This window comes from Cyprinus carpio, chromosome B18 (genome assembly GCF_018340385.1).
Source record: "Cyprinus carpio isolate SPL01 chromosome B18, ASM1834038v1, whole genome shotgun sequence".
Classification (NCBI taxonomy): Eukaryota; Metazoa; Chordata; class Actinopteri; order Cypriniformes; family Cyprinidae; genus Cyprinus; species Cyprinus carpio.
Window position 1 is genome coordinate 20,857,084 of NC_056614.1, and position 23,332 is coordinate 20,880,415.

Genomic DNA, 23,332 nt, shown 5'->3' on the forward strand with positions numbered 1-23,332 from the left:
TAATCAATATTCCCAACATTTCTTCTAATTTTTTAAATATATATTTGATCTATTTCAACAGACACAGTGAACCACCAGAACTCCACCTACAAGTTCAAAACCTCCAATGGGGGCTTGTCTGGCAACAACCACTCTTTGGGAGGCGTGGCTGGAGGCGTGTCATACCGGCAGCAGCGCACAGGGCCACACCCCTTTCAGCAGCAGCCTCTAAATCTCAGCCAGGTAATTTAGTCAAGCATTTCAAACCTGATTCTTAGTTCATTTATGTATCCACATAAGTAATATGGAGATATCCCCTCATTTAGGCCCAGCAGCACATGGCAGTTGAGCGCAATGGAGGTCACCGGCGGCAACAGGCCTACATCACCCCCACTATGGCCACCCAGGCTCATTACTCCTTCCACAACAGCCCCACCCACACAGCTAACGTTCATCCCCACTTGGCTGCTCCTCATCTGCCCGGGCAGCCACACCTCTACACCTACACTGCCCCCACAGCCCTGGGCTCCACCGGCACGGTGGCCCATCTGGTCGCGTCACAGGGTTCGGCCCGGCACGCAGTCCAGCATGCTAGCTACCCGCCAGGCATCGTCCACCAGGTGCCTGTTAGCATGGGTCACCGTGTGCTGCCCTCGCCCACCCTGCACCATGCCCAGTACCAGGCCCAATTCGCACACCAGACCTACATCAGTGCTTCTCCTGCCTCCACTGTCTACACTGGATACCCGCTGAGCCCCACCAAGATGAACCAGTACCCTTACCTCTAAAGCTGAAACACTGGAGCCCAGCCAATCGCTGCTTACCATTTCTACCCTTATCCCACCTAGAGACAGAGAGACATGCTGAAGCCTATCGTCCCTTAACCCCATCCCCTTGTTCCTTTCATGCTTAAACTTGAAGACAATGAAGATGCCGATGGATAGAGGAAGTGTACTCTCGGAGGGAATGGAAGGGTACTGAGGAGTTTTTCTTTTTTTTTTTTTTAGATGAGTTTGCCTTCTCAAAAAAGCCAGTTAACGTTTTATTTTGTGATCTGGAGGTTTCGTTTCTTTTAAAACAGAAGGAGATTTTGCTTTTGTAGTTTCTTTTACAACAAGGTCTCATCAACAGGCCGTTTGGGAGAGACAGAGTTTAATTCGAGGGAGATTTTATTTGCTTTTCCCTTTCTTGAATTCATTCACTGACTGTTGAGCCGAGGTCACAACGTGGATGTTTTAATTTCCTATGAGAATTTTTTTGGGATAAGGTGAAATACGGATATCTGCTGCTCTTCAAAGAAAAAAAACATTACAATGGCCTTGAACTGTCTTAAATGTTTCCAAATTACACGCGGCGAGCAGTATCGTGCATATTCCGCCGCGCTCTCCGACAAAAAACACCTGGAGGAATCTTCTGGAAATGGGACGACAAAACTTTCTAGTGTATTTATAGACTTTTTTTTGTTTGTGTTCACATTTAGAAAAGAAAATACGTTTGTCATACCGTAGAACATTAGCTGGGCCCCTCTTTGTAGAATGTAGCAGTCTGCACCCATTGATTTCATGAAGAACCTTTCTGATACCAATAGATTCTTGTTTTTCCTCTTTCAGTGTGATTGCACAAAGTGGTTACAATAACATAGGCATGTTCAACATGGTAGTCGGTCGTGCGTTTGCGTGCATGTGTGCGCTCAGCGCATCTGTGCGACATATTCCTCCACAGTCTTAGGTTCATCATTGTTACCTCGTAGTGCCTTACATATATTACAACAGTTTACTTGGCTGGAAACCCTCTAGAACCAGATGCTAGTCAGAGAGTTGGCTCCTAGGTTGAACATCTTCATTCAAGCTGTTTCGTGTGGTTTTTTTTTAAGTTCCAGGTGTAAGCGTTAGCCCTAAACGTTATTTAAAAGCTTCTCGTTTAGCGTGCATGAGGTCTTCTACATTTAAAGATAAAGATACTTGCCTGGAGTAACGAACAAAAGTCGTCATTTAAAGATAAGTAACTTTTGTTCTGGATAGTGGATATAATTATATATAGCGTATTTACTGTACATATGCGTTTTAGTACTTGCAATCAATGCAACATCACTGATTTTAGGCTACATTTGTCATAAAAGGGAGACTAAATGTATATCTTATGGGAAAGGCCAAGTATCATTCAATCAGTTTGAGATCGGGCCACAATATCTGTCTAAAAATCAAATAAAACATACCAGGTTTGAAGAGGTTGTCTGTTTACGGAAGGCTTGACTTGGTTTAGAAACCTGGGAGGGTTCGAGAAGGAGAGTCTTATTAGGAGTAGGAGGTGCTTGTGGATTTTGATGGGAGCTGTTGGGAAAGCAAGAGGGCAAATTCCACATTTTTAATGAGAATAGCATGTTGGTTTTGAGCACGTTGGTAGATGCCGAAGGAAGCTGTGCAGCACGACTGCACACCATACTCTGATTTAAGCGCTCGTTCAAGGTTCTGTGAAGATCTGTGGGGGTTTTTATTCTCACGTACACTCCGGGGTTTGAACTGCCCCTGGTTGCAGGAGGATGCCTGCAACAACATGCATCGGAAAACAATATTGGCTTCGTATTTTTCACTGTTTGTCTCACCATAGGAATCACTTATGCTACAGGCGTCAGTCAGTACAAAGATAACAAAAGTGTAGAAAACCCCTGTCCAATGCAACACAAAAATAGATACAAATCTAACAAAAATATTCTAACCAATAATAAACACCATTTCCTAACCATCTTCTCCTTATAAAAATAAAATAATATTTTTTTCTTTTTTTTTAAAGAAATTAATACTTTTGTTTAGCAAAGATGCATTAAATTGACCAAAAGTTGCAGTAAAGACATACAGAGATCATAATGAAAGACGTTGCTATTTTGAATAAATGCTGTTTTTTTGATTGTTCTATTCATCAAAGAATCTTGGATAAAAATGCATCACAGATTCCACAAAAAATATTAAGCAGAAATAATAATAAATGTTTCTTAAGCCCCAAAGCATCACATTAGAATGATTTCTGAAGGATCATGTGACACTGAAGACTGGAATAATGATGCTGAAAATTCAATTTGCATCAGAGGAATAAATTACATTTAAAATATATTCAAATAACAGTTATTTTAAATTGCAATAACATTTCGCAATATTACTGACTTAAAATGTATTTTACTAGATTAATGATCTAAGAACGAAAGGAATACAAAATAATACAAATAAAATAATCAAATGTTTACTTCAAATTTGATTCAAATTAATTAATAAAAAGGAAAGAAAAATACATTTTTGATTGGCTGTGATTCTGATTGAATGATTCAGATTTTTTATTCAGATTGGCTGTGGCAATTATGCGCCTGGTTAGGACACAGTGTTTTATTTTATTTTTTTCATTTTTATGTCTTCTGATGGGCACATGCTTATGGAATATAAAATATATCCTATTCTGCCCACACATCATGCCACAGAACTTGCATTTGAAGTAGTTTTTACTTGAGATGTTTCTATTTTATTGTTTTATTTTGCTAGGTATATTGTGTTCTCGTAGAGAGTGTTGCAATAATTTTTGTGGATGTTTATTAATTTCTTTATGTTATATGTCAAGCATCATTTGTTTGATTTCTGGTGGTCGATATGTAACTGTGATGTTTAGTATTCATATGTGGACCCTCGTCTAGTAGGAAACATAGACTTTGTCCATGTGCTCGGCCAAGATCTGACACCAGTTATGTTGTACCCAAGCCTTCGGTTTGCTAGCTTGTCAGATTGATTCATAAAGCTGTGTGTTATGAATTAAGATGTCAATAGATTTTGTTGTTGTTGTCAAATATTTGTTTAAGCTTAAATTGGATGCTCACTGAAGCACACAGTTGAGAAAGGCTCCTTCGACATTAGTCACATAAAACATTCCATTCCAGAAGGAGCCGTTTCTGACCGCACTGATCTGTAGTCTCCAGTCTCTCTCACCTCACAGGGACCGGCCTGAACGACCAAATCTGGACTCCGCTGGCATTTAAGGACTTTTTGTTCTTCCCACCAAAGACTTTCAGCATGTCATTAATGCACAGACGTGTCCCTTGCTGTAATGGAGAAGACAGAGTGAGTTTCACTGACATTTGGAAAATGAAAAACATTAAAAAAATACAGGTTAGATCAGGTCGGTGTCAGAAAAGAACCTGTAGATGGCAAAACAGAGATGACAAAAATAATGCACTCTCATGAACTTAGTGCAGTTGCTGTAAGCACAGTATAATCCATTGTTTTTGTACCTTTCTCATACCTTTTGACAAATCTCCCATTTTTGAATGTAAGAGGATTTGTGTAAGGCCCTTATGTTTTTTTTTTAGAAGTGTCAATCCCACATTAATGCTTTATTTCAGTTATTAAAGCTGCTGTGTGTAATTCTTATGAGAGTATAAACACTGAACATGGCTTTGCTTTCACACAGCAGCATTAGATCAACCAATGGTGTGCAATGTGGGCGTGGCTGTTAGTCCAACCAATGGAAAATTTGTGGTGTGTTTTGTTTAGTTTGTTTTTTCAGTTCTTTTTGGTACCATTAGTGATGCATAAATTCCACACTGCAGCGTTAAATTTCAGCTTTTTTATTATTTTGGTTTTAACGACATTTGTAAGAATCGCATAGATAAATTAATGTTTCATATAATGGCCTGTGAATTGAATCCAGTGTCGTTACCGTTTATGAATTGGTCACTAGTACAAAATAAATACACAATTTCAGACTAAAATATCTGATCAACACGTCATTATTATGTTGGATTGCTCTGGCTAATAATTACTTTCACTTGATCTAGCATTGATTTGACCCAAATTATAATTAATTTGAATCTAAATTATGGAGTTTGATGTGTTTTAACTCAATTTAAATCAGAAAGCTGTATTGACTCTACAAATATATGAATTATGAACAAGTCAAGGTTTTTTTTTTTTTTTTTTTTTGAGATTCGGTTTGTTCTGATTTGCATACATTAATGAAGACAGTAATTTTAAGTTACCAAAATGTGCTAGAAAAAAGCATTAATGCAATTTACAATTTAGTTTTCCATCTTATTTTAAAATTCTGCCTTCTCCTTTATTAAATGTGCATGAAGCTTTAAAGGGATACTCCACCCCAAAATTAAATTTTGTCATTAATCACTTACCCCCAAACCCGTAAAAGCGTCGTTCGTCTTCGGAACACAATTTAAGATATTTTGGATGAAAACCGGGAGGCCTGTGACTGTCCCATAGACTGCCAAATAAAAAACAGTGTCAAGGTCCATAAATGGATGCCACAAGGATGCGCTGTTTTCTTTCAAATCAAAGCTAAATACACGAAGAAACTGTGCAATCTTGTGGCACGGATGATACAGAAAAGTATACGGTGATATGGAGAGACACAGAGGAGACTGTTGACAAAGGAATTGTTGAATAAAGTGGTTATTTTTGTTTTTCTTCGCTTACAAAAAGTGTTCCCATCACTTCATATAACCCAGATTGCACGTCTGATGGCAGATGGACTATTCTGACAACGACTTTCATAACTTTTATGGACCTTGACACTGTTATTTACTTGGCAGTCTATGGGACAGTCACAGGCCTCCCAGTTTTCATCCAAAATATCTTAAATTGTGTTCCGAAGACGACCGGAGCTTTTACGGGTTTGGAACTACATGGGGGTAAGTGATTAATGACAAAATTTTAATTTTGGGGTGGAGTATCCCTTTAAGGAACCGTGAATTATTGGTGATTTTGGGGTATTTGTTACACATTTAGCTTCAAAGCTAAATTGCGGAAAGCAATGGATTCCGCAATTGAAAAACATTCCTAAATGCTCATTGCCCGTCAAACCCTGGATGGCAACCAAATCAACACTTGTAAAGCACATGATCATGAATTTACTCCAAGCTTGCAGAAATCACAATGGATTATTGTTATTTTTTTGTCCCTGAAGTGGCCACAGTACTTCCATAATTGTAAAGCTCCTTTTGTTCTGCTTGTTTTCATCTGATTTTTGACTCATGCGTGGGCTGAAATGGAAGCATTAGGGGTTAATGCACCATTGAACTTGTGTATGAATGTGCTAAGAGGCCAAATATGACAATGCGGCCATCTTCATGTGTTGTTTTAGAACAAAAAAAAATGCAAAACAATAATCATTATGCCCAAGGACACTCATCGGTCAAATATTTGTTGTTGTTTAATCTTCAGCATAGTCTCTGTCAGGAGTATGTATTACAGAGTGACATTACTACGAGCGTGTAAAGCGTAACGTATTCTCACGTAGTTACGAATCACCAGTGAACACAACAAGTGAACGTATTTGTGCAGAAACGTCACTGTGATGCACTGTAGCCGTTTGTGCAGCCATCAAAAATTGCTGTATATGGCCGCACTGTAGCGCACTGCCTTACGGATAAAGTACTAGTGATGCACTGTAGCCGTTTGTGCAGCCATCGAAGACGTGAACAATTTTCTACTTGCACAGCAGCAAACATTCACAGTCAAATGTAAAAACTAAATATTTTTCTACGATGTTTCAAGACCTAAGAAAGCATCCGACCCCCGACCCCTGATTTTTGTCAATTGCTGTATGGTTTTCTCAGTAGTGTGTATCACATTAGTTGTTGTCAAAGCTATTGTGTGCTACAGTATTTCCAGGTATACTTCTTTGTTTATTGTCCTTTTTTATTATATTATTATAATTTTGCTTTGTTTATTGGGGATTTGAAGAAGTGTGATGTCTCATTATTTCAATCTGTTAACGTAGCATTATATGTACCCTGTACCTTAGGCTAATATTATTAAGTATGCTATGAGAATGGATATTTTACTGGCTTTATAGAATGTTAAAATGAATATAATAATGACAATAATAAGAATGATTTAACTCCTAAAAACTGAGTACTTGCTACTAAGCGCTTGTGTTACCATTACTGGAAATCAAATGTTTGTGTGCTTCTCTTAATAATTTTCGTTGTAGAAAAAAGAAAAAAAAACCTGAGTAAAACAAACAGAAACCTGAGTGAATTTTATTAGGCTTCAACAACTAATGATAGCAGTGTAAATTCATGGAGGATTTTTAACACACCTGGGGGTTATAGAAGAATATAGTTATTTTAATCGTTCTATTTACTAACTGTAGGGTGTGAAGGGGCTCGCGTCGTGGTGAACTATGTTCACGGCTAGCTAATGTTATTCACTGTTACTTTTGATCATTTTGCTGCGGTCGTCTCAAGGTGAATCGAGTTTTATTAAAGGAAATTTTGGGTAAAATTTACAAGCGTATGCTCACATATGCATATTGTATATGGATGTTGGAGAAATGTAATCACACTTTTGTGAGTTTCTTTCCTTCTTTTTTATATTACAAAAAAAATGACAAAAGACTACGCATTTATACAAAAACATTTTTTTAAACAAGTGAACGGTTAATACAATTTCATGAGTCTATAATTATGCATGTAGCCAATCACCACAAATACCACTGCATGTAGTCAATTACCATCAATACCAGGTCTCGTATATCAGGCACATTTATATGATGCAATATAATTACTACAGCTTATCGGCTCAAATGCTTCCATCATCTGCTAGCTCACAGCTGTTTTAGTCTGACTCTGTGCATTTTGAAATTGCGCTGCAATTTTATACTTCATCTTGGCACTGTGATGTAGGTCAGACAGTTTTTTTTCCCCCCACTACATAATGATAGGAGAGGCTAGTCATAATTAACATCAAAGGCATTAAACAGATCTTTGAAGAGCTGACTGTGTGCATCTCGTGTTCTGAGCACATGTTGCTGGTTTTGAGCAGAAGTGGTGGTGGGATTGTGGGTAGTGTAGTTCTTCACCGAGAGTTTGAAAGTTTTTTAGTTTGTTTGTTTAACAGTTTTGGAGCTCATGGCAGACCTTAAAGCTTTATGCATGAATGAAAATCTATTTCTTTGTAGAAAAAGTGAAGAAGATTCTATTTCAATCCGACTGTTGTGCTCAGTAGAGTAGTCTACCATAAATAAGCGCTTTTTGCATATGGTTTTGAAAGAATCCTTGTATTTTCTTATCACCAGTGGCAACCGGTGCATACAAGGATGTTCTTTAGACAGAGATGAGAGCACTTGTGGACTCACGATCATGCAGGTGTGACCCTACTTATTATTCTTGTGATTGAAAAGCTCTTTCACAGAATTCACACCGGATGTCAGAACGTTGTTGAATTTTTGGGATTGCGTGGAACTCAGCGCAAAACTCCTGGCTAATTACAAGTGTGCCACTTTTACAAGTGAAATCTTATCTGTGAGGGATGACAGTGAGTGCATTCATTATTCATCGCCTCTGGGACTGGGAACAGATCAATACGCCGGACCCATCAAAAGCCACAGGAGCTGGATGCTGAGGCCAATGGCTGCTGGACAAGCGAACAAAGTCCCATTGAGAAACCGGGAAGGGTGTATACCAGTTTCTTTGATGGTGAACCCATGCATTTTGCCAAGGAGGAGTTTGTGTGTGTTTGAAGGATACTAGTTTAGTTTGGACCATAGGGAATGCTTGTAGACAAGGTCATTTCCTGTAAAAGGTAACTTCTTGCATATAAAGTAAACATAAGAGCATCAAAATCAAAGCCATTCAAAGATAATCAATGTTCAATATACGCCAACAAGGAGAGGGATTTTGGACCAATGAGATTTAACACTCGGTAGCCAATGTAATATCTTGTTGGGCATCGCTTATAATTTTTGTCACTGGTTAAGACAAAAACTTCCATAAACAGACAATATCATATTCGCAATATGGTTTTCTGCTTGGTTTGCATCCTGTAAATATAAGTTTTTGTGACTTTTACTGTTTGTTTACATATTTACTTTCATGTTAATTAGTTGTAATGATAACAGTTTGTCCTTGTCGGAGTGAAAGTGTGCAATGCTGTTTCTGCACCATTGTTCTAAGACATCTGCAAGTAATTTGGCCTTTTTTAGGGGCAAAACCCCTTTAACAAGGTAGTTTTCCACAGAACCATAGATTTTACATTCATAGACCAGTTCTTCTCATTTTAATGTCCTTTATTGACATCCAAAAAAAATCTAAAAGTCCTGGTACGGTGTTTTTAGCATGCAATCTTGACAGGCTACTCTGCTTCAGCCAACAAAATGTAAGAAAAAGTAATGAAGATGTCATTAAGAGAAGCAGTTGTCTTTTTTGGTGTTTCACACATTTATTTAGGTTTAATTTTTTTTTTAAGGAGACATCTTATGTCTTTTCTTTGTTTGAAAGTACAGTTTTGTGTAACCAGCTTTTCTTCATTTGGAATTGCAACAATACAAATTAAAGATCACAGCTCAGTGCTGAGCATCTTTTTTTTTATTTTTTTATTTTTATTTTTTTTATTTATATACATGTATTTATATACATATATATTATAGAAACAAATTTTATAAATATTTCTGACTAATAATGCCACTGCTTTACTACTAATCACACACACACTGGCACAAACATATTTCTTTCATTTATTTATTTTTATTTATAAATATTTCTGACTAATAAAACCTCTGCTCTACCACTATTTACACAAATTGCACTGTTAAACTACCATTTCCAAGCCAGAAACCTTTTTTGTATGTGTGTAAAAGCCTAGACTTGTGGTCAACACTTATTTCTCAGCATTTGTTCTGTAGAGCACTCATTTGAAGTGACACTCAAAGATAAGAGTGCTCTATTTTAGTTTTTAGTCAACGGAACTGAGTGAGATAGCGCTGGGCTCGCGTCAGCAACATCAAAATTCAATCAGGCCATTTTAGACCACCCATTCAACTGTGACCTCCGCTACAGATCTATATACTGAGATTTCATTCATCTCAGTTCATTGTCTCTGTTTTGAATGCAGCCTTTTGTTATTAATACTTTACTGTAGATTAGTCTCATTTCTGTTTTTTATTACTGATTAAACTCAGCCTCATTAAATGTAGTCCATCGAAGAGGACCTATGTGCGACATTCACCCACACAGCCATTATAATTGACTAATGTGGTCCCAGTGTTGTGAATGTGTTGTGAACTATAGTTGAGGTAAGTGTGACAGCATGACAGAAGGCTGACATGGATGCCCAGATTGCACTGGGCTCACATATCTGTACGGTTCGGCACACGTCTGGACCATCTCACTCTGAACAGATGGTTACATCTGAGCACAGCGGCGTTTATGGGGAATTAATTCATCAATGTAAAATTTAATAAAATAGATTAATTCATACATTTCAAAAAACCATTGCAATTTATGGTAGATTCTAGAGTATTAAAAATCTCCTACACTACTGAAAGTTTGGAATAATTAAGTTAGTTTTAATGTTTTTGAAAGAAATCTCTTATGTTCACCAAGGCTGCATTTATTTGCTCAAAAGTAGAGTTAAAACTGTAATATTGTTAAATATTATTTCGATTTAAAAGGTCTGTATACTAATTTAATATACTTTTAAATGTAATTTATCCCTGTGACGGAAATGCTGAATTTTCTTGTCTTCAATGTCGCAGGATACTTTAAAAATCGTTCTAATATTCTAATCATTAATTTCTTATTATTATCAATGTTTAAAACAGTTTTTACTGCTTAATATTTTTGTGATGCCCCAAAATTTTGAAAGATCAAAATAATGATAATAATACTTTTATTCAGAAAGGACACATCAAAAGTGACTGTAAAAACATTTATGAAGTTGCTATTTTTTAAACAGGCCTAGTAGATTTTTCAAATAAATGTTGTTCTTTTGAACTTTCGATTCATCTGCTTATTTTTTTAAAACAAATGTAAGGAGCAAAAGCTGTTTTCAACATTGATGAAAATAATAATAATAGTAATGATAACAACCATTATTAGTAATCGAGCACCAAATCAGCATATTATAATGATTTCTGAAGGATCATGTGACACCAAAGACTGGAGTAATGATGCTGAAAATTCAGCTTTGCTTCACAGGAATTTTTAAATGTATTAGAAAAAAATGTTAATTTAATATTTAACAGTATTACTGTTTTTTACTGGTTTTTGACTGGGAGTGAAGGTCATGGACACACTTGTATTGCTATTTTTCTGTTGAAGAATCATGAATACTAAGAGTTTAGTAACAATAATACCATAAAAGCATCATTCTCTGCCTTTTATAACCATTATAATTTGCACCATGTTTTACAGAGTTGTTAAAAGCTCTCGAATGATGGAGTTTCAGTGTGAGAGGTGCATCTCTCTCTGCTTTGTAGTCGAAGGGTCCAGAAGTTAACGCAGTGAGTTCAGTCCAGCCCTGAGCACGAAGCCCTCACAGTGACACAGTCTTCAGGGCCTCTCCAGTTACAGGCCTGGCTTCCTGTCTTTCGAAGACGGCTGAGGGAATAGGGGGGAACGTGCAGGGAACTTGAGCGTCCTCCAGTGAATTACACAATACGCCAGCTATGGAAAAGTCTGCTTCTCTGGAGACCATCCCAATCTTAGGAGTTAAAGTGTGTCCCCACCTTCCTCATTACATCCCCTCCCCTGTCTGAGTTTTTTTTTTCTTGTTCTCATCTCTCTCACAGTTGGAGAATTTCTGCACCCAGTTTGCACTCAAGTTCAGATCTTTGTCTCAAGCGTTTAAACACACAGGAACAAGGTTGTGCACCATTCAGAATTGATTTGACAATGCCTTAAATTCCACTTCTAATTCAAATTTAAATTTAACAGGTGGTTCCCACGGTCCTTGAAATCATCGAAAGCTGATGGAGATTTATTTAGCCAATATAAATTTGTGTACTTAAGCAATCCTGATTTTTTTTTCATGGCTAAAAGATTATCCTTAATTAAAATTAGTGCTGTCAAACTATTAATCGCGATTAATTGCATCCAAAATAAAAGTTTTTGTTTACATAATATATGTGTGTGTACTGTGTATATTTATTATGTATATATAAATACACACACATGCATGTTTATATTACAAAAATGTATGTTGTTTATATATAAAATATTTATATATAACAAATTATATGAATATAAATATATACACATAAATATTTTCAAAATATATACTGTATGTGTGTGTATTTATATATACATAATAAATATACACAGTACACACACATTTATTACGTAAACAAAAACTTTTATTTGGGATGCGATTAATCGCAATTAATCGTTTGACATCACTAATTCAAATATAGTAAAATAATATCTAATTTATATTATTATATATAATAATAATACATTTTATTTTTTTAAATGCTTTTAAAATGCTCATAATTTAACAGTTAAATGTATTCGATTATTGTAATAATTAATGTAATAATTAAAATTGAAAAAAGTCAAATTTTTCATACTGTACATTATAATGTTGTGACACCTAAATTCACTTGCAGCATTTTAAATTATAGATTTTTAGTTTGGCAAAGCTGATTTAAGCAAGTAGAATTCATAGTTAGAAGTTATACTAGCAATTACATATTGAGTAAATTCCTCTTCAACATTAAATTCAACATTCTGTGTGGCCAGTTAGATTTAAATTTAATCTTGAATTGAAAGGGAGCCATTCTTAAATTCTCAGTTTCACCGAATGCTGTGCAGGAGAGATGGACTTCATCATCAGCAGACATGACCTCAGTCTGATCAGTGGAAACCGTCAGAGAGACAGTGTTTCTCTGCTCTGCCTGTGTGCCATGTTAGGTAACACGTTCCAATCTGATTTGACTCAAAACACAGTCAGCCGCTCAACCAGATGTTAGGCTGTAAAATTCAGGTAAATGTGACTGGTAGTACTTTTTCACTTTGGTAAGTTTTCTCAGGCTTATGCTTACAATAGCAAGACTGTTCGTGACATTAGGGAAGCCACTGGTGAGCTGTGTTTATGCTGTTCCTGCTTTTTTGTCTGTACTTCATAGTAGTTCAATCAGTGGCTGTACATGGGAAATTTCAGTCGTCCCGAGCACTTAGCCCTGATAAGACAAACAACAGGGCTCTGTTCAGTGTCAGAGGGGCCGATTCTATCCCTCACTTCACTCTCACATTGCTCTTTTTTCATTTAAATGTTTTTTTGGTTTGTTTTTTGTTTTTTGGGAATTGCTTGTTTTATAACGAAAGGATGCATTAAATTGATTAAAAGTGACAGTAAATACATTTATAATGTTACAAAACATTCCGGTTTCAAATGCAGTTCTTTTACATTTTCTCTTCATCAAAGAATCCTGATCACAGTATCCACAAAAATATTGAGCAGCACAACTTTTCAACCTAAAGAATTTTCCTTGAGCACCAAGTCAGCATATAAGAATGATTTCTGAAGGATCATGTGTGACTTAAGACTAGAGTAAGGATGCTGAAAATTAGGCTTTGTCATCACAGAACTAAATTACATTTGAATATCCGTTCAAATATAAATGAGTTATTTTAAATGGTAATAATATTTCACAATATTTCTGTTTTTGCTGTATATATCATCAAATAAATGCAAAGAAAAATTAGCCTGAACATTCTGCAAAACATCTTGATTTGTGTTTCTTGGAAAATCATACAGGTTTGTAACATAAGTAAATGATGAAAGAATGTACATTTTTACGTGAAATATTCCTTTTAAAAGTGCTGGGGATATAATATCAGATTTCCATTTTAAGTTGCTGTTATTCTCAGTTCAAATTGAGTTTGTAAGTATACAAAAATATGCAGAAGCATAGACTACAAACAAGAGGGATGCAGTACACAATACCGCATTTTGTAAATGTATTATAAGAGAAACCTCCTAAAATAACAGCGTCTTCCCTCTATAAAGGCATTCTGAGATAAAAACGAATGTCAGCACAGACTCTGCTTTGATTGTTCGATTAGACAGCGCACGGGGAGTCTGTGCCAGCATTAGGCAGAGGCAGTCACGCAATGGGATCAGCTTAAAACAGAAACATGTGTGGGCAAAGGGGCTTGAATTAATACCAAAGACCTTTCCTTTGCCTTTTTTTCCCTCTCGTTTACCCTTTTTCTCTGGAATAGCAACAACCAGCAAATGAGACTTTCCCTAGAATGAGCCTGGCAAATGGAAGGGGTGGGGGTTGTAATTGATGTCTCAGTGTTTTCACTAGTAGGTCTTGGCTATATTCTGACTTGTTTTGTGTTTCACAGCTGCTCCCTTCAAATTAGACTGTGTAGTTCTACCGTAAAGTTGCAGGTACGTCCCATAAATTGCTCAGTGTGTTGATGCTGAGCGGTTTAGCAAATTAAAGATTCAGTCATCTACTGGTTTACACAAAACATAGTACTTTTATCATAGTACCATCTTAGTACTCCTGTGGTTTCTTGGACATAATGCTATGTTTTTTGAACAAGTACCATACTATTATTTATTCAAATGTATTTGATATGCTCACAAAGCTGTATTTATTTGATCACAGTAAAAACAGTAATGGTTTGAACTATTATTATAATTTAAAATAACTGTTTTCTATTTTAATATACTTTAAAATTTAATTTATTTCTTTGATGCAAAGCTACATTTTCAGCATTATTACTCCAGTCCTCAGTGTAACATAATCCTTCAGAAATCACTGTAATATGCTGATTTGGTGCTCAAAAACATTGCTTAATATTTTTGAGGAAACTATGACACTTTTTTTTATGCATATAAAGTTAAAAAAGGAATCTTTTGTAGCAATGTAAAAGTCTTCACTGTCACGTTTGAACAATTTATTGTGTCCTTGCTAAATAAAAGTAAAATTAAAAATAATACTGACCTCAGACTTTTGAACAGAAGTGTATAGGCCTTATATGGCAAAATGTGTGCCAAAGTACCATTTTAATGTGATGACCAAGGTACCCCTATTTTTATAGCACTTTTTTGTGAGTTGACCTACAAAAAGTAAGATTTAAAAAAACACAATTCTCTTTTCTGAAACGATCTTCAAACAGAGTTATTTGTAAGCCTTACTAACGGACGCTATCAAATGAATCAGCCTCACAACATTAGCACTGATTACTGGTTATCATATGTCAAACAGTGTATGTTTATCATAGTGTCTGGCTCATTGTTTAGTGTATTTGTTGGTGATAAATCATTCAAAGAGTCTGTGATTGTTAGGCAGATGATCATATTGTTTTGGTTTTGTTTGGGATGGGTTTATTGGTTATTTCTCCCACTTACCACTGGACAGGAGTTTAGGGAGGAACAAATTACATTTGGGTGTGCTAAACTGAATCATTTATATGGGTTAGATCTCTCATTTTCAGCCTCCTTGTGGTTTCAGCCTAAGACGTCATCCTTTTCACAAACACAAAGAGAGAGAGACAGACAGAAAGACATACTGACATCGAACGTAATCCAGTTTCATTTAATTTTAGACCCCTTTGTGTTTTATTTTGAAAGCATCATACAACACACTTCATCCGTTGTTCATAAAGGAAGTCGTCACTCGGTCATAAGCGTTATTTTATTAGCTGCATGGCCATGAAGAGCTCAAAATAGAGTAGCTCACTGTTTCCTTTTGTGTTGATAATCACCTCACTGTCTCTGTAGTTTTTCGTCTCGCTGTTCTTTTTATTCGACAAAAATAGCCTGTCTTTTAAACACCCTTTCCATGTTTTCCAACAGTTCTAACATCAAGCATCATGCAAACAGCAAATTCAGGAAGTATTTTGTTTGATGAATGTTAATCAGTTTTTTTTTTAATCTTGAGCAGATGAAGTTTTACATTATATATTTTCAATTTAAGCCATCGTGTTCTGTGCAACGGCAAAATGTGTGCCAAAGTACCATTTTAATGTGATGACCAAGGTACCCCTATTTTTATAGCACTTTTTTGTGAGTTGACCTACAAAAAGTAAGATTTAAAAAAACAAGTCTCTTTTCTGAAACGATCTTCAAACAGAGTTATTTGTAAGCCTTACTAACGGACGCTATCAAATGAATCAGCCTCACAACATTAGCACTGATTATGGTTATCATATGTCAAACAGTGTATGTTTATCATAGTGTCTGGCTCATTGTTTAGTGTATTTGTTGGTGAAAAATCATTCAAAGAGTCTGTGATTGTTAGGCAGATGATCATATTGTTTTGGTTTTGTTTGGGATGGGTTTATTGGGTTATTTCTCCCACTTACCACTGGACAGGAGTTTAGGGAGGAACAAATTACATTTGGGTGTGCTAAACTGAATCATTTATATGGGTTAGATCTCATTTTCAGCCTCCTTGTGGTTTCAGCCTAAGACGTCATCCTTTTCACAAACACAAAGAGAGAGAGACAGACAGAAAGACATACTGACATCGAACGTAATCCAGTTTCATTTAATTTTAGACCCCTTTGTGTTTTATTTTGAAAGCATCATACAACACACTTCATCCGTTGTTCATAAAGGAAGTCGTCACTCGGTCATAAGCGTTATTTGTATTAGCTGCATGGCCATGAAGAGCTCAAAATAGAGTAGCTCACTGTTTCCTTTTGTGTTGATAATCACCTCACTGTGTCTGTAGTTTTTCGTCTCGCTGTTCTTTTGTATTCGACAAAAATAGCCTGTCTTTTAAACACCCTTTCCATGTTTTCCAACAGTTCTAACATCAAGCATCATGCAAACAGCAAATTCAGAAGTATTTTGTTTGATGAATGTTAATCAGTTTTTTTTTTAATCTTGAGCAGATGAAGTTTTACATTATATATTTTCAATTTAAGCCATCGTGTTCTGTGCACTTAATTTTTAAAGTATAATAAACTTTTACTGGCTGGTTTTGCCATAATTTTAAGGACATGTAAGTATACTGTGTTTTGTATTTACTTCCATAAATTAAATAGCATTTGTGCAGAAACCATTACGTAACATAACATGCATAAGGGAGTTTGTGCGTATAGGAAGTCCATGTTTTTGTGATCCTCATGAGATTATAACACTCAAAGAACAAATCTTGGCTCTAAGATGGTTGGTACACCAAATGTAGTGTGGTGAAATCAAGACTACTTTTAATATTTTATGTTTTATAATAGTTCTGGTCTGTATATATATTCAGAATGTATTTCTGTTGTCACCCTTAATAGGTTCCCTGGGTTGTTGTTTTATTTTAATCTAAGTATTATGCATGAATTGTGTTTTATATTATGCTGTTAATGACCACTGGTTTAACTTAAACTTGTAGCATATATGTTATGCATCACTTTTAAATACTGCAAGTAGTTTTTGTGGATATTCGTCACTATGTGCATTGTCTCACTGGCATTAACATTTGCGTCTGACACGTTTCTCTTGGGTAGATCTCTGTGAAAGCGATAGCTCTAACAATTGCCAGACTGTTCATGCGTTACACGGTTGTGTTTCTGTACCAGGTGGCAAAGGGAGTCATTGCCACACTGCTGTGTGGAGTCAGGGTATTTCCCCTGCTGCCCGTCTGTCGGGCGAGAGGCTGCCTGCCATTACTCACGATAAACACTGCTCATTTAGGCTGAAGGTGACCCTCTTACAATTAATTATTGAACTTGTCTGTCAATCAGGATTGTTAAGACACTCCATCATTAATTACTTTATTGTCTTTGCTAGAATGTTACAGTTTCTGTTGGTGCCATTTTACATGATTTTGTTTGATCCGGCTCACCCATAAAAGCAACAACGCAAAAAAAACATATTGACAGAGTACTGGTTTCAAATATCATACTGAAAGAAATATAAGTGGACTTCATCAGACAGACATAGTATGCTTTTTATACATATATTAATCCGGGCATGTTTTTCACATTTGAGGCATTATAGTATATGTTACCCTGGACCACAAAAGCAGTCTTAAGTCACTGGGATATATTTTTAGCAATAGCCAAAAAACATTGTGATATGAAAACAAATTGTGATATGGACTAGTGACTGTGAATATTAAATTGCAAAAAAAAAAAAAAAAAAAAAAAAATATTTGTGACCCTGGACCACAAAACCTGTCTTAAGTCACTGGGGTATATTTTTAGCAATAGCCAAAGACACATTGTATGGGTCAAAATGATCGGTTTTTATTTTATGCCAAAAATCATTAGGATAGTAGTAAGTAAAGATCATGTTCCATGAAGATATTTAGTAAATTTCCTACCGTAAATATATCAAAACGTAATTTTTGATTGATATGCATTGTTAAGAATTCATTTGGACAACTTCATAGGCGATTTTCTCAGTATTTTGATTTTTTTTGCACCCTCAGATTCTAGATTTTCAAATAGTTGTATCTCGGCCAATTATTATCCGATCCTAATAAACCATATATCAATGTAAATCTCATTTTTGAAAAATTTACACTTAAGACTGGTTTTGTGGTCCAGGGTCACATATAGTAATTAATACATTCATTGAAATTGATCATTTGAACTGATTCATGGAAATGAATCTAAACTTGGTTAGTTAGTTTTGTGTTCTTCTTATGACAAATGAAGATGGAAGAGATATGTTTTAGCCTTTTCTTGAAGATGGCTAAGGACTCAGTTTGAGTTTGGCGGGTCATTCCACCAGGAGGGAACGGTTAATGTAAAAGTCTGTGAAAGTGATTTTGTGCCTCTTTTGGATGGCATTGTAATGCACTGTTCACTTGCAGAATGCAAGCTTCAAGAAGGCACATAGTCTGAAGTAGTGAATTTAGGTAAAGGGGTGCAGAGCAACTATTATGCAAATATTTGCATCCAAACTTGAGATTAAATGCATGATAAATTAAGAAAACCGAAAAATCAAGGTAAAGATCACCTGTAAACAGATTGTTTAGTGTATATTCCAGTCAAGCTGTAGTTTTGTCAAATTAATGCAAAAATTTGAATCTGTTAATATTCGTGTGTATTTTTTGATACATAAAATTGGAGCTATGAAATTAGCAAGACAAATTTAAAATGCCATTACCAACACAATGATATTTTGTTGACTTAGGGCAGAGTCCTCTTTGCTTTTCAATCATAGATGTGTTACATGACTTTCAGTTGTAGTGTTTTGGAAACTGGGTCAACAATCCATTTTGATTGGCTTAGCACAGAAATGGGTGGTTGTGGCTTTAATGTTTTATTGAATGGCTCCTGGGGGAAAAGGGATCTGAGAGTAGAAATCTAAATGTCCGAGCACTCATCTGATGAAGTCAGTAATCTCTGCCTCTTCTGTCCTGTGTGTTAGCTTTAGTCTTGCTCACTGACCTGAGAAAAAGACTAATTAATGACTCTCGCATCCCTCTCAAAGAGACTCGTACATCGAACACTTGAAACTAAAATAAACCACTTATTGCCACAGTAAGACTAATTAATGACTCTCGCATCCCTCTCAAAGAGACTCGTACATCAAACTGTGGATATTGATGATTCCTGTGAGATTTAGAGCTTCATCAATCATGTAGCTGAAATGGCATAATAATTTTGCACTAGGTTTGTGGTTTATTTAGAGCTGTACATCAATACGCTCTTTTGAGTTTACTGAGTTGTCAGTGTGCTGTATGCTGTGTCCCAGTTTGCATACTAAATAGTAAGCAAGATGACGATAAGTGTGTCCCAAATTCATAATATGCTTTTAAAAATAAAATAAGGAAAATTTATCATGATTATTAAGCTTTTTCTTGTGTGTTTGGCTTTTCAAAAATGTAGATAAATTGGGCTAATATTGTCCTTTTCAACTTTTTATTAATGAAAGTGGTGAGATCTTTTTTAAGCTTTAAGTTAAATATTTTAATTGTGTGAACTTATGTTTGAGTAATAAGAATATTTTTTTTAAATAAAATCAAAAGAATAGAACAGAATAGAAAATGCTAGTGTTAAAGGGTACTTTTTAATAATAAATAAAAAGAAAACAAGTAGTTAGAATAGAAATAGAATAGAGAGTGCAAGTGTTAGAGGGTCAAGTGGGTTTATTTCTTTCTTTTTTTTAATAAAAAAAAAAAGAACACAAATAGAAAATAGATTTAGAATAGAGAGTGCTAGTGAGAGGGTCAAATGAAGATGGAAGAGATATGTTTTAGCCGTTTCTTGAAGATGGCTAAGGACTCAGCTGCTTGGATTGAGTTGGGGAGGTTATTCCACCAGGAAGGAACAGTTAATGTTAAAGTCTGTGAAAGTGACATTATGCCTCTTTTGGATGGCACTATAATGGAGATGGTACTCACTGCAGAACATAAGATCCTGGGGGCGTGGTTGGATCCAGATCCAACTCCTCCCACCTTACATATACCTAAACCTACCCGTCTCCACCCCCTGATCCCTAAACCTACCAATCTCCACCCCCTAGATGTGGATCTAACCATGGAAATTAGCAAAATTTTGAATCTATGATTTAGTTGTGTGTATTTTGGATACATAAAGTTGGAGACATGAAATTAGCAATAGCAAGACAAATTTAAAATGCCATTAATAACACAATGATTTTAAACACCAATACTTTCTGCATCTAATAACTAGCAACAGCAAGTAGACAATCATGGTTCATGTAGTGTAAACAAAAAGCTGAAAGTATTAAAAGGGTCTTCAACAAATTACTGTTTCAATAGGAAATATGAAAAATTGTGTTATTTTAGTTTCATTTATATAATTTTATAGTATTATTAATATTTCCAATTAGCTTTTATTTTCAAATGCTGTTTTACATTAACATTACAGTTCATTTACATTTAGTCATTTAGCAGATGCTTTTATCCAAAGCAACTTAGAAATGAGGACAATAGAAGCAATCAAAACCAACAAAAGAGCAATGATATTCAAGTGCTATAACAAGTTGAGTTAGCCTAACAGTACAATTATAATTAATTATATATTATATAATTATATAATAAATTAAAAGAAAAATCTGTTTTAATTTTAATTTGTTCTTTAGTTAATTTTAGTTTAGTTTAGTTATTTTTTCTGTAGTTTTTTTTTTTTAAATATTTCTATTTCAATTTAATGTATTTTTATTTCAGTTTTAGTCATTTTAGTACTTTATTTTTCATAGAAGTTTTTCATCTGATATTTATATTTTATTTTATTTCAGGACTATTGCAACGAAAACTTTTTTTTAATAGTTTTAGTTTTAATTAATAACAATGCTGGTGCCACCGATAGCCACATGGTCAGTATGCCAACATATACAGCGCAACTGGCTCGCGGGGACCCAAGTTCAATTCCTGTCTCGAGGTCCTATGCCGATCCCGCTCCCCTCTCTATACCTAATACTGTCCTGTCATCTCTCCACTGTCATGTCTATATAATAAAGGAATAAAAAGCCCAAAAATATAACTTAAAGACACCACAAACACTGACACTCAGTGTTATTGTTTTGTTTTTTTAGGCTTTACCTACTTTTTCCCTTCTGTAATTGTTAATGTCTAACAACTGTTTCTCTTTATTCTGCTTCATACTCTTTCTCTGTTATTTAGTTGATCATCTGTTTTACACAGCCGCCTGCTTTATAGGGGCTTCAAACACTTGGCACAGAGCGTTGCAATGAGTAACACAGCCTCATAGACTATCAAAGAACTATTTACTCTAAAGAAGCCCAAACACAGAGCATATTGACCTGATTAATGTAGAATAAGATGTTTTTTTTTTTTTGCACAATGTTGTTGTGTGATTTATATTTATTAAAAATTCTATCACATAATTAATGGCAAAAACCATTTCTCTCTTCTTTTTTTCATCATCTTTAAAGTGGTCTGAGGACTTGGCTGAGGCTGTGGAACTTTCTGTAATGCTGTTTCTTTTGATGACAGAGCCAGAGTTTTTTATGAAAGCGTCTTCTCCCTGACATCCATGTGTTATTTTCTTTTTGGGGAGTCTAAATATAGAATTGTGGGTTAACAAGAAGTCTGTATGAAGTCCATGTGTTGGGGGAGATTCTTCAGAAGGCTGAGTGATGTCAGTTATTGCTGAGTCACAAATCCGTCTGGCTTATGCTTTGAATCTGAGATGTTCTTGTTTCTATTAGTCGTATTCAAGTTATGAGTTTCATAATCTACATGTGTAATCTCTTTTGAACCTTGAGCTGCACTGAATGTTATAAGGTAGCATGAATGAAGCATTAAAAGGTATAAAGGACACTTTTTATGCTAAAAGTGGAGTATCTTCTGTGTTTTGGTTTATTTAGCTTCTATGGTTTTGAAATCAGCAAGTCACAGTTCATTGTAATTTCTGTTTGAAAACAGAAAACAGTTTTAGCTTTCATTTTTTATGGTTGGCTTGTAAATAATGAGGTAAATAATAGCATATGAATTGACATAGTTTCTCACTGATCAATGCCACTTTGCTAATCCTCCTAATATGATATTAAATTGATATCTGGTTCATGATATGATATATTATTTTGATGGTTTCGTGAGAATAGCGCATCCAATGTGTTCCAATGTGTTTATCATAGCACTAAAACCCACAACTGTTAGAAATGTTATGTTATATGACACAATCAAGTGTGTATTGATGTAAAGCCACACTATATGTGAAAAAATGTAGCTTAAAATATTTTTTTTGGCATGACATTTGTGATCATGCATTGAAATATTTACCTTACAATACTGTGAAAGAATAAGTAGGTCTTAAATCCATAAAGCGCACAATGACAAAATAAATGAGGGGGAATAATTTACCTAACCTCCTCTGAGAAAACTAGTCTCATCTGAATAGGCCATGAGTTGCTCACTCATGCTTCATTAAGAAGCTTCTAACCTTTGCCTTCCATTCTTTGTCTCAGAATAGGTCATTTCATTACAGTGCATCTGCTTCTGAATACCAAGCCAAACACTGTCAGCTTTAATGCCCAACCTCTGCACCCACCGTAAAAAGCAATGCAAATGGAAAGTTTATAAAACATGTTGTGGAATATAAACCAGCCAGGCCGATACTGCTTTCAGGAATCCTTCTTGAAAGTAGCACGCTTAATTATTTAAATACTCTCCTGTTTCGTGGCCTTGGCACATTTCAAACCTCCCTCACATGTGTGAGATTGTGACTTGGGTAATCACAACAATGCGACTTATGCAAGAGAAAAAGCCTTGAAGCATCTGGGTGCAATGGCATGATGAAAGTCCTCAGAACTCAAACTGTTTGATGTAACTGTGTGAAATAACGTCCAGTGATCTCACTCTGCATTTTTGTTTCACTCTATTTACTGGTGTGGCTTGATTGACGCAATTTGTTGACATAAATCGGTCAAGAATCAATTCAAAATCAATAGTTTTCCGGGTTACTTAACCTTACTGGATCAAAGGGTGAATAGAGATGTGTTTAAGGCTTATGCAAAGGGTTTGTGGTAGTTTGTTACAGCAGTATCTAACTATAGCTATATACAACTGAATTATAATAAACCTTCTATATGTATTAGAGTTGTGCTAATAGACGATAGTATCATGTATCGATAGTCAGAGATATCGCCTGTTGGTGATACCTTTGACGATAGCAAGCCGATTATTA

The 23,332-nt window shown here is 35.4% G+C and overlaps 1 protein-coding gene across 5 annotated transcripts in view; it reads left to right on the forward strand.

The window, feature by feature from the left end:
* LOC109109215 (homeodomain-interacting protein kinase 2-like) overlaps positions 1–2,649 on the forward strand; it is a 95,911-nt gene extending 93,262 nt beyond the window's left edge. For all 5 annotated transcript variants that reach the window (XM_042744314.1, XM_042744313.1, XM_042744315.1 and 2 more), the window contains 2 exons: positions 62–222; positions 306–2,649. In XM_042744314.1, the coding sequence (XP_042600248.1) occupies positions 62–222; positions 306–767 (623 nt within the window). In that variant the 3' untranslated portion in view covers positions 768–2,649. The remainder of the gene's footprint in view (positions 1–61; positions 223–305) is intronic.
* The last annotated feature ends 20,683 nt before the right edge of the window (positions 2,650–23,332 follow it).